General features: G+C 53.3%; 1 protein-coding gene across 1 annotated transcript; it reads left to right on the top strand.

Moving 5' to 3' along the window:
* Positions 1–5,012: 5,012 nt before the first annotated feature.
* Positions 5,013–10,919, top strand: APOD (apolipoprotein D). The gene is made up of 5 exons (XM_010197327.2): positions 5,013–5,144; positions 5,998–6,151; positions 6,415–6,536; positions 8,314–8,402; positions 9,763–10,919. Exons 2-5 carry the CDS (start codon positions 6,029–6,031, stop codon positions 9,996–9,998), a joined length of 570 nt encoding a protein of 189 aa, XP_010195629.2. The 5' UTR covers positions 5,013–5,144; positions 5,998–6,028; the 3' UTR covers positions 9,999–10,919.
* Positions 10,920–12,390: the final 1,471 nt, after the last annotated feature.

The raw sequence follows: 12,390 nt of genomic DNA, 5'->3' as shown, positions 1-12,390 counted from the left end.
GGTGGTGTGAGACTGGGGGGCTCAGAGATGGAGGTTGGAAATGCTGTCCTAGACAGTGAAGAAGGTCATCAGGGACAAAGTACTGCCCTTGCATCTTCCTGGTGCATATGTCAAACATCTATAAAACAGCCTTGAGCAGAGGAACTGGGATATCTGTGGCTCTGAGGCTGCTCCCAAAGGCAATGCATGATTCCTTGTGCTCCTAGTAAGTTATGCAACTTGCCGACTTTAAGCTGGCTCCAAAGTGCCCCCACACGTCCATGTCCCTGCTCAGCTGCTAGGACAGCAGGATCTGCAGGAGATCTCAGAATTGCAGTTCTTAATGCAATAGAGTCTGTTCTCTCTTTCCATGAGCAGAGCTGTAGTTACCCATGTATTATAAATCTGTCACGAGGAAGATGTAGGTTGTCTATAAGTTGCAGAAAATACAATTGTGTAACTGTATTAAAACATTCCTGAGCTAAGGTGCTGAAATATGGTTAAGCTGCAGAAAATAGGGCTGTAGGCTTTATTTAGCAGCATGAGGCTCACCTTGGTGCAGGGCATTCCTGGAACACAATGAAAAGCCAGGATTAAGGGCACTACTTGAAGTCTGTTTTTTATAGTGAGTGTATCTGCAGGGCTGAGGTGCTACTGGGCTAAAGCTTTATCACCAGTCCAGCTCCACAGTGTAGTTTTGTCTGCAGAGACTAGCCTGCTGTCTGTTTTGTACCTCTGTCCTTCTTCTTTGCTCTGTTTTGGCTTTTTTTTACTTTCAGAAAAATAGGAATCCCTCTTGTCTCCTCTCTCCAGAGACTGGGACCTCAGCAGCAGCGCCCAGTGGGTCGGGGAGTCCTCCTCAGAGCCCAGCCAGCACTGCAGCTGGTCCTGCGCAACAGGGTTTGTCCCTTAAACAATAATATCCTTTTTTCTTTTCTAGCTTCTTAAATCTCTCTTTCTGGTTTCTTGTGTTTTGAATACATAATTGGATAGTTTCCAGGGTGAACAGCTACTCACTCATTGTATACACATGAATCATGACATCTTCCGTGCACTTACCTTGGACTGAGTCCCTGTATCCCAGAGGCCAGTTCACACTTCCAGTCTGTTTACTTCTTTTGGTGTCATAACAGTAAGTTGAAATCTTACACCATTTTGCATGAACAGACTTCAAAGCACTTTCTTGCCACTCCTAGAGACAGAGGAAAATTCCCACCTGCCTTCCCTTTCTCTGTCTTGTCTCCTGCAAGTTCATTTTTGTTTCTGTATACATGTGGCAACGTGTCTGGCCAGCCCAAAGCCCCATTTGCTTTAGAGGAGGGAGATAAACAACAAAAATTAACTTGTAGGAGAAAGATGGAGAAAGGAGAGAAGGCACCTCTTGTGTACAGAAGAGCTACCCATGCAAACAGCAGCATCTCCATGGTGGGAGTCTTAGGATATCCTGAGTCTCAAGATCTGATGCCTCGACACCACAGGTCTTGCAGAGAGGCTCCGTCACTGGGGCTTCAAAGGCAGCAGTCCTGAAGGCAACATCTGTTCATGCAATATGGTGCAAAATAGCTGTGACAATGGCAGCTCTCCAGCCCTCGTGTGTTTGGGTTGCTCAGACATCATCTGGAGATTAAAGCTTCCTCACGAGGATAGGCACAGGGCCCTGGGCTACTGACTCCCAGCTCTGGAGCAAGTGGTGGCCCATAAAAGGTCTGCCCAGAACTCCTGGTCCCTGCAGTGTCTCCATTTGAGGCTTTTTCCTCCTGGCAAGAACTTGGGCAGCTTCTTGTCTGCCTTCAGTAACATCAAGGATCTCGTCACAGGGTTGAGAGGACAGTGTCATTCTGCCTGCTCTCCCATCCCATGGTAGGTGTGGAACTATTGGGGGCTACTGAAATTGCAGCTGAGGGACACAGTGTGATAGGACAGCCTTTCTTTGGGGAGCCAGCTCACCACCAAGCCTGGCTGGCTAAAGATTCTCTGTTACATAGATGTCAGGAGCTGATTTCAGGGTGGCCTGGGGTGTGCCGTGGGACGATCTCACTTCAGCTCTAAGCCAGGCTGGCTGCAGGTAGAGCTTCAAGGCTTATGTGGCACTGCCCTAGCCCACAGCTGGATGGACTTTATCTGCAGCTCCAGCTTACTCAACAACTGGGTTTTTCTTTGCTGGCAGTGTTGCTGACTCCTCTCCCCAGAGCCAGAGGAGCCTTGTCTCTGGAATGGACAACTGACTGACATGAGATGATCCCGGCCGATGGAGCTCATGCCCATGTGCCCAGAGCATAGCGCTGCCTTCCGCCATGCCCAGTGTGTGCCCAGCGCCGCCTCACGCGTGGCCCTGTGCCCTGGCCGTGCTATGCAGCTCCTGCCTCCTGACCCCACAATTGTTTGCCTCCTGCCTGCCATGTCTGGCCACTGCTCAGCCTGGCAGGCAGTGCTGCCTGGGCCTCGGGCCCCGCGTTCCTTCGCCCTGCACGCGCCCTGCACACACCCCACACTGCCCCGCAGCTGCCTCATGGCCCAGAAACACGGGGGAAGCTTCATTCTTACTTGAAGCATTCCAAGGGTGGCTGGTGCCCCCCCTTTTGCCCTGGTTTCCCCCCAGCTCTCCTCCTTCCTGTCCTCCCTCCCCTGCTCCAGCTTCCTGCCCTTTGATGTGCCTCCTCTCCTCTGCTCCAGGGTATGAACTGCTTACCAGGTGGAGTCGACTTCTCCCCACCCCACAATTAGATGCAATTATAAGGTTATGCTTTCCCCTGACCTCTTGCTCTGCTGGGCACTGAAGGAGGCTGGGCTCACGAGCCTGGTCGTGCTCTAGGCTGACAACAGGCATCCATGGAGCAAGGCTCTGGCCGGTGTGGGCCAGCGGTGCCAGGGAGCGCTGGAGGTGGGATGTCAGGAGGGTCCTGGAGGTGTTGGGAATGGGGCAGCTGCTGAACACATCCTGGCTTGGTGGTCCCAAGCAAGGACTCAGCTGCAGGAGCCTTAGCTTGCTCCATTCCAACACAGGAGCAGCAAGTATGTGGATGCTTCCTGCTGTTGTCAAGGCAGAGCTCAGAAATGTGCCCCCAGGTAAGGCGTAGCAAGTGCTTTCGAGGAGACAGGTCCCAGCAGCGAGCTTGGCTGTCAGCTCCCATCATCTGTGCTTCAAGGTGTGCAGTGCCTTGGCACCCACAGGATACCCCTTGGCTGGCACCAGCTGTCAGAGGAGCACTGCAGCCCCTGAGCTTCTGAAAGTGCTGCCTTTGCCTGGAGGTGGGACCACCGTGGCTCCTACCAAGACTTAGGTTTCCTTCCACTGTTGTTGGTGCTGGCTGTGAGGAAGCTGGTGGCTACAGCAAAGCCCACTCCACTTGTCATCCTTGCTCTGGCTGGGGCTCAAGGATTGTCAGCTTTTGGTGGCTCCTGGCTCCTCATTGTCTCCTGGCCACACTCCTGTGAATGCACACCTCTGCAGTAGGTTTTGTGGAGTATGGCTGTCTCGATGCCTTTCTGCTCTGGTGTGATTTTGGCTGCAGGGTGCTGGGAGCAAAAACTGCAGTGCCTAGGCACCTAGGCATGTCTCTGGCAGGGCCAGCACTGGGGTACAGGGCAACCCTTGGGTGCTGGCAGTGCCCAGACGCCAAAGCAAGCAGGAGTTTCTTGGGCTGCAGCAGGACAAAAGGCTTCGCCAGAACCACTCCTTACAGGGGTAAAACACAGCTGCCACAGTCAGGGAGTCCCTGCTCCATCCCATAAGACAGTGCTCTACGTGCAGATGTGGATACACACACAGACACTCCTCCAGAGGCTTGTCCTCACCTACACCGGGCAAATGCTCTGCTGTGGCCAAGGCTGGCCATTCTGCACTGCTTTCTCCTCTGGTTGCTCTGCAGGGTGCAGGCAGTCAAGCTCATGAGGAAAAACCAAGCTTGCTGGTCTGCTGTAGGAGTGGACCTGCACCACGGCATGGCAGCATATCCCAGCATGGGACCACTTATGTCCTTCATCTCAGGACATCTGCCTGGGTTTTTTCTGATTTCTAACCTAATTCTGTCACAAGATGTATAGATGAATATATGACTTGCAGAGGCTCTGCAGGACATCTCTCACACAGGCAGCCCATCAGGGACAGGTGCTGATAGGTCTGCCCTGGATGCACCGTGCTGAGCCATGTGGCCAACCAGGTCCTGAGAGCACCTTGTCCATGGCTATGTTTCAGGGCACACCTCAGAGCACGGCCCAGTAAGGGATAGGACTGAGCTATTTTGGCTCTTGGGTGGCATTTGGGTAGCCAGGGACTCAAGGGTGTGTGTGTGTATGTATGACTACGTAGTGCAGCATGTAAAAGCACACCTAGAGAGAAAGTCTCCACAGAGAGATTAGATTAAAAGAAAATGTAATTAAACACAGAGAGCATCCTGTCTGTTACTCAATTCTCCTTGCATAACTCTTGGGACAAGCTGCCTTCACAGATGGCTGCTCTGCTGTCAAAGCCATTTGCTGGGCACCTGTTGGAAAAACTGCCAGGTCAGCACAGAAGTAATTGCACCAGCTTCTTTCCTTGTAGTGAGGTGTAAAAGTCTACAGGAAAAATTGCTGAGAGGTCTTGCATCTCCCCAGAGGAGCCTAGGATGCCTCCTGATACTTAATCCTGCCTGAGGTCTCCTGTGAGGGACTCAGAAGGGAATGAGGACATTGCAGTGGCCTGTAAGAGTCTCCAGGGCTCCGGTGGCAGAGGCTGCCCATGCTCCCATGAGCACAGCAATGGTTGCTGCTGGGCAGAGGGAGCAGGACAGGAGCTGCAGCCATCCCCAGTCCCTCTCAAAGGCTGTGGCACTTTGCCCCTTCCTCTGCCGCTTGCACCAGGGGCTGAAGCTCTTGTGAGCAGCAGAAAGGCAAAGAGCTCTGCAGCTGTGGAGTGGTACCCAGACGTGTGGGGTGCCTTTGTTTGCCTGCGTGAGCAGCCAAGTTGCAGCCCGTCTCCAGCTTCATACCAGCTGCAGATCTAAGGCAGCTGACTGGCCTGCCAACAAAACAAAACACGTCGAGGACCAGGGAGTGGCTTGTGCTGCAGCTGAATAATGATGATCCCAGCACGCTTATAAAACGAGGAGGCAGAGAGCTCACCACAGAGCTGTTCCTCGCAGCCCTGGTCCTCCACAGAGCATCACTGCACCTCGTCAACCAAGGTATGATTCTGAATTGAGAGACTCAAAATGTGTGTGTCCACAGTGGGGCTCATACCCTGGGCTGGACACAGAATGGGCTTTTCTTTTAAACTGGGGCAAAATGCCACCACCACTCCTGCAGAGGAACTTCTGGCCAGGGAAGCAGTGCAGGGCTGTGGGCAGCATCCTGGCTCCATGGGCTGCTTGGGGTGAGCAGCACAGCTCCTGCCTCTGCCCCACAGGAAAATATGTCCTTTCCCTCCTCGCAGTGTGCTTTTGGGGGTTGGTTAATGTTTTATTTGAGTCTGGACTAGCTTCCCCACCCTGCAGTGCTGTGTACATCCTGGCACGTGGGGACCCCGTCAGGAGGCAGCTACACTGTCTCGCCCACCACTTTACAGGGCTCCACAGCCCTGGTACACATGGGGGATGTCTCCCTCTCCATGCAGGCTCCTGCATGTGTACACTTCTTGCTCCCATGTCCTTGTGCTCTAGCATTTTACAGCAAACCTCTCTGCATTTTCCCTTTCCTCAGCTTTGGACAGATGACAATGCTCCTGTGTGTCCTGTGGTCTTTATCACCCCTGCATCTTGCTCTGTGTCAGGTGTGGGTGATGGGTACAAGTGCTCTCACCAGGCATTGCCTTGCTTACTGCAGAGCTGCTGGGGAATGCTGGAGCACAGGTAGGGACTGAGAGCATTTTGGGCTGGGGACTTGCTTGGCACAGTGTTTTCATGCTCTTCGTATGATCCTTTCCTTCTTGCTGTGCCCCTGAGGTGCACTGCTGCAGATGTCCTGTCCTTCTCGCTGTATTTCACAAAAAAAAGTTCTGCCCCAGGGAGGCCCCAGCTCAGCTATGTTCCTCCTCCCCAGGTCCATTTCCCACCTGCACACCTGTGCAGCCATGCTGGGCACAGCAGTGCAGTTCTCGGTCCTGCTCAGCCTCCTCAGCTTTGGGAAAGGCCAGATGTTTCACATGGGACCATGTCCAGATCCACCAGTCCAAGAAGACTTCGATATCAACAAGGTGTGAAAAGCTTTCTGAAAATCTCATGGTGGGTAGCCAAGGGGGCATGGGACTGAGGGCAAGCTGCCTGGGGCATGGAGGTGGCAGGTCTGTCTCCATGCCTTGTGCCAGAGCTGCCAGTGCGGGTCTGTGTCCCCACCAACCCCCTGCAGCCTCCTGCACCACGGAGCTGGATGCTCAAATGGACCAAGCTAGCAAATGAGCCAGGCTTCTCTGCCTCAGCCCTTCCACTAAAAGCGTCTCTCTGGACTTTCTTCTCTCAGTATTTGGGGAAATGGTACGAGATAGAGAAGCTGCCCTCAAGTTTCGAGAAAGGAAGATGCGTCCAGGCAAATTACTCATTGAAGGAGAACGGGAAGTTCAAGGTGATCAACAAGGAGCTGCTGTAAGTGTTTGCTATCAGGCCGTGTGCTCGCTGCAGTGGTGGCATTCCTGTCACCTCTCTTGCCATCCTGGGGGGGGAATTTTTCTCAAAATCGCCTGTTTCCATGTCTGGGGGTGCTGGGGAAGGCACTCTGCTTGCAATAGCTCTGCTGGGATAATGGGCTTTGCAGACTTGTGGGTCTTGGCTTGCTACTGGTGCTTCTCTGGGGCTCACCAGATGTCTGTCTCATTCTGCAAGGTGAGTAGTGAGAATATATCTCAAATGTACATGGTGACTCTATGTGAAATACTCTGGCTCTCCTGCCAAGTGGTTTGTGATCCTCAGTGATAGCTGAGAAGCCCGATACTCCAGGTCCTGTTCTGGGGGGACTCCTGAGGCTGGGTATGGGATAGCAGCTCCCACCTTCTGCTCCTGTGTGCTGGGAGGTGCCTGTGCCTTGTGCTTCTCTGTGGTGTGGAGAAAAGCGACCCAAGGAAAAGAGGCAGAGAGTGTGAAGCACATGGGTCACTTTTACTTACACAAATATTTGCCAGCCTCTTTCTGGAGCATTTACCTTGCACTGGCAGTAACTGCTGTGTAAGGGGATCTGCAGTTGTTGCCAGTTTAAATCAGCAAGCAAAGTAACGCACTAGTTGTTCTCTCTATTATACTTGATAGTCTGCAATTTTCCTAAGCCCTCCTGGCTTTCTGTATGGACAGGTGCAGATATTAATGAATCTGCTCCCATCACCAGCCCTGGCTGCCATGGGGCGCTGCTGCTGAATGAATGAGAGGGAGCGAGTGGCGAGCACAGTGCTGTCCCTGCGCTCCCTGGCATGGCATGAGGGCTTTGTTCTACCTCACAATAACAACAATGCAGCAACACATCCCTTGTGTGGGCAGAGCAGCATCCAGGCTGTTCACTGTCCCTGCAGCTCCACGGCCAGGGCAGCGCCTGGCAAACAGCTGGCCATTTATTGTGCCTGCCTTCATCTGTGAGTGATTAATCAGACCATTGGTGTCACCACTTCAGGAGCTCAGGACCCTGAAATGTCAGGAATATTTTGGGTCAGGTGTGCTCTGGGCATGGCTCCAGCGTCAGCCCCTTGGCTTCTGCTGCTGGCAGCATTAGTTTCTGCCTCCTTGAGTGTTCCTGTTTCATGGGGAAGAGCAAAACTTTCTTGCCTCACAGGCAGCGTCCAGGTCGTGAGGCATCCAGGGAAAACTGCAATTATAAGACAGGCAGCCTGAGTCGTGGGACTTGCTGCCAGCAGGGCAGTGCTCTGAACCTGCAGTGAAACAAACCCTGGCTCACCAAGCAGGGACAGGTAATTCGTATGGGGAGGAGTGTGCCATGACCTGGAAAAAATGCAGGTGATTAAACAGAGGTCAGCATATGCCCTCGACAGCCAGCAGGTGTTGAGCAGCTCCCGACACATCCAAGATCAGCGCGGGAATCAGCTTGTCTTGCACAGAGGGGTCTTCCTTTCCCTCTTCTCTGTCACTGTCCCCATGGCACTGAGGAGCACTGTGCTGACAGGGGCACTTGGAGAGAGACACTCTGAGGCATGGGGTGGTTTAATGGGGATAGCATTTACCCTGCTTCACCTGGCCTAGGACCTGGTGTGCTGAAGCACTCACCAGGGGTGAGCCATCCCCTGGTGATGCTGAGGTTACCTGGTACATGTTTCATCCACCTCTTGGCAGCTGGATGTGTCAGGAGGGCTGATTTAGTGAGGAAAAAAAGTAATTTCAAACTCTCCTGATTTTACTTTCTGTCTTGTCTTTCTCCCCTTAGCTCCAATGGCAAAGTTAATGAAGTCGAAGGAGAAATCATGCACATGGATGTAAAGCAGCCGGCCAAGCTGGGCGTCCGCTTTAACTGGTGTAAGTATGTGGCTGGGGGACTCGTAGCCCCACAGCTTCCCAGGGGCCTCAGCAGCCTCAGCAGGCACCTCTGTCATGTCATCAGGGCTGCAGAAGTAGCAAAGCAAGATGCAAAGCTGCCTTGCTGACTTTAGTGCAGCAGGACGGGGCAATAGCAAAGGGTTAGGACAGATGCTGGCAGTGGTTTGGTGGTATTTATACATCATTTACAGCAGCAGCCCCTGCAGTGGTAGAGCACTCTTCACCATCTGATCTCAAAGCAAGACACATCTGGGTTGTTTCACAGATGGGCACAGGGAGGTAGGGAGCAGGGGATGCAGCCCCACAGCTGCCGCAAGGGCCAGGAAGAAGCTTGTTTATCTGAACAGAGCAGTATAGCTACCAGCCCATTCTGCCTCTGCTTACAAGTACCTTTTAATAACCATTAATAGCATGGTTTTGTTTGCTTTTCCTTCCCTTTGCCAATGTAACACACAATGGGGGCCTGCTGAGGCACAGTGCATTTTATCCACGTTGCACAGCACTTTCCTCTGTCTGCAGTGACACTCAGAAGGCGAGCAGGGTCTCCCCTTGGCTCCCTTTTCATCTTGCTCCCTCACACCTTTTCCTTGGCTATTTCAAAGCACTCACACGTAAATGGCTTTTAGAGACATGGGTGGAACAGAGGTACTTGCAAAGGAGATACAATTACTGTTCATGAGCACTACCAACTTAATTATGTGCTGCTAAGGCATCACCTGTTGCCATTTCACCCACAGCTTCTGCAGCCCCAGCCATCATCACCAGATGCAAGCCCCAGACAACAGCCCCTGGCACTCCCAAGTGCATCAGAAATAAATCCCAGGGCACTCGCGCACCTGATGGGCTCACCTCTGCTTTCTGCCTGAGGGTTTGAAGCTGGAGTGGCTGTCCTTCACCAGAGCACATGCTTTGGGCACAGCAGCCTGACTTTGCCTGGCTCTGGCCACACTGATTCCCACTGCCTGGGCTCCAGCTGGCTGCGTGGTGGGGAGGGAGGGAGGGAGGGTGGTGGTGGTTCATGCTCCTCAGATCACTAGTGTCAGTCCCCAGCCCTTCCTGCCAGCAAGCATCCTCACCTGGATACGAGTTGGGCTGGTTGTCAGCCCAGCTGAGCTATTCAGGTCATAGTGTTAACTTTCCAGCAGGACCTTCCTAGTCAGGGCTTTGTGGCTTTCTCGACCACCCCTGGGTAGAACAAGGAGTCTTGATAGGCTTTTATAAATTACAGTTTCCAAGACTGACCACAATTAAGTGGCTCAGGAGCAGCACAAGTGAGAACACAAGGTGTAGTCCAGAGTTGGTTACCCATGATGTTCACAGCGCCCTTCTTATCTCCTAGTCATGCCTTCTGCCCCTTACTGGGTCATCTCCACCGACTACGAAAACTACTCCCTGGTTTACTCCTGCACCAACATCCTCTGGCTGTTCCACGTTGACTACGCCTGGATTATTTCAAGAGCTCCCGAGATGCACCCAGAAACCGTGGAGCACCTGAAGAGCGTCCTCCAGTCCTACAAGATTGACACCGAGAAAATGATGCCCACGGATCAAGTTAACTGCCCTTCTGAGATGTAAGTCCCAGCATGCAGTGACACAGCACCAGACCAGCGATGAACTTTGTAGATTTCTTTATTATCCATTAGAATGTCTCTGTGTAACAGAGAAAGGTAATAATCCTTTAGCTAACAGTAGTTTGCCAGCCCTGAGTTACTCCTTGCTGTTGCTCCTCTATCACTCTGCCCGCTTTGTTGTCCCGCTCTGACTTTTGCAGAGCAACTGACTGGTTCAGAGCTAATGGGTGAAGAAAAGAAATGCTGAAGTGTAGATGGGAAGCTCTGCTGTCGCTGTGAGTCTTCCAGTACAGGGGTGAGAAAGGGAATGAGATGCAATGTGCAAGTATTAGTCCTCAGGAAAACCCTTGCATCACACAGCTCCAGGTTTGTAACCCATTTCTGCCTTGATGGTTCTGGGCCTGCTGGGAGTCTGTGGTGTCTGAGTTACATCACAGGCACTGCCTTCTCAGTGGCAATGCTCAGACGTGGTGGGTTGGACCTGCAGCCTGTGAACTGAAACTGCAGGTCTTGAATGGTGCAGGACTATAGGCATATGTTGCTGCCAAGTCAGCAGATCTCCTTGCTAGAAATCAGATCTGGTCCTTTGTATTTAAATTCTAAAAATGTCCAGAAACTCAGTATTGCTCCATGCCCAGTGTCTGCACCTGCCCTCTAGTGTGAGGCCAGTCCTGCACTCCCAAGTAGTCAGCTCCGAGAGTACTCATAAGTAGATAGAAGAGATGGGGCTGTTCCCTTGTCCTCTCCTCCTGAGGCAGTTCCCCAAACACCAAGAGACAGCAGGCTCCGCCTGACATCCCGCTCACCGCTTCTGTGTGTGCTGAGTGCCCGCTGGCACCGGCTCTGCCCCGGTAGGTGTTCACCAGGCACCACAACAACTCTGCTTGAATAGCATCAATGCAACTCATTAAAAATGAAATCAAAATACATGCTTTGGGGCTTTTGTTCCTTCCCAGCTGTGTGACCTTTCCAAGCAGGATGGGAGGGTGCAGCATACAGGGTCTGCCCCTCCTCTGAGGCTGTGGCACTTTGAGGGTGGGAATGCAAAGGAACCATGTTGAAGTTAAACAGTTTGCTCCAGGAGCCTGGAGGTCTTTCCAGCTCGATGGGATGGGATGGGATGTATGGGTTTTCCCTGTTGTCTGAGCCATGCCAGCAAACCCATGTTGTGGCTTTGGCTGGTGGTACCTCCATCTTCTCCTGCTTTCATTGACATGGATAATGATGTGGACATAGAATACTGTAAGTCTGCAGGAAATGTTCTACACTTACTGTGGTGGGATCACGATCGGTGTAGTGTGTGCAGCAAAGCACTTTCTTGCCCTGGTAGGGCTACAGGAGCTGTGCAGGGAAATGGCATTTCACTGATCTTCACCAGTTGGAGGAGGCTGGTGTAGGAGGGAGACCTTGCAGGGATCAGAAACAAATGCCATGTTTAAGCCATTATCCCTTTAAACTTTTAAATCCTAATGCCACAGCTCTTGTGTCACAAAATAAAACGTTCCAGCCACATCCTCAGGTAGTAAGATGATTGAAGACACATGAGGATGCTGACAGCAGCATGGGGGCTCCTCAGTGTGTTAAACTTTTGGAGTAGTTCATTTCATCACATTCCTGTTTTCTTCCTCACATGGACAGTGATGCTGTGGCCCACATCCCCTCACAGCTGGGTCACCAGCCTGTGGCGGGATGGCTGTTCAGACACTGAGCCTCTGTCCCACAGGAGAGGCGGCCACTGCCCCGGGTCCAGCCAGGAACCGGGATCTGTAAGTCCTGCTGAGAGACCGGAGCGGCTTCCTCAGTGGCAGAAACCTGCCACATCTGAGCCCTCCGGATACCGTGAGGCCTCTCCTCATGGGCTACCAGACCTGTGACAAGCCCAGGCAGCTCTGACAGACGCGCAGGGCTGTGGCACGGCGGGGCCTCCAGGGACACGCAGCACAGGAGCCCTGGCAGGGCAGCCCTTGTGCGAGATGCTGCCTGTACGCAGGAGTGACACACGTCAGTGCCACGCGCCAGGGCAGCAGCGAGTGCCACGCGCGTGTGCAGCAGTGCCACACGGCCCCACGCCAGGGCAGCAGCGAGTGCCACGCGCGTGTGCAGCAGTGCCACACGCCAGGGCAGCAGCGAGTGACACACGCGTGTGCAGCAGTGCCACACGCCAGGGCAGCAGCGAGTGCCACGCGCGTGTGCAGCAGTGCCACACGGCCCCACGCCAGGGCAGCAGCGAGTGCCACACGCGTGTGCAGCAGTGCCACACGGCCCCACGCCAGGGCAGCAGCGAGTGCCACACGCGTGTGCAGCAGTGCCACACGGCCCCACGCCAGGGCAGCAGCGAGTGCCACACGCGTGTGCAGCAGTGCCACACGGCCCCACGCCAGGGCAGCAGCGAGTGC

This window comes from Colius striatus, chromosome 12 (assembly GCF_028858725.1).
Source record: "Colius striatus isolate bColStr4 chromosome 12, bColStr4.1.hap1, whole genome shotgun sequence".
NCBI classification, from domain to species: Eukaryota; Metazoa; Chordata; class Aves; order Coliiformes; family Coliidae; genus Colius; species Colius striatus.
The sequence above is the reverse complement of the archived record's forward strand: the minus strand, read 5'-3'. Positions and strand labels throughout refer to the sequence as shown.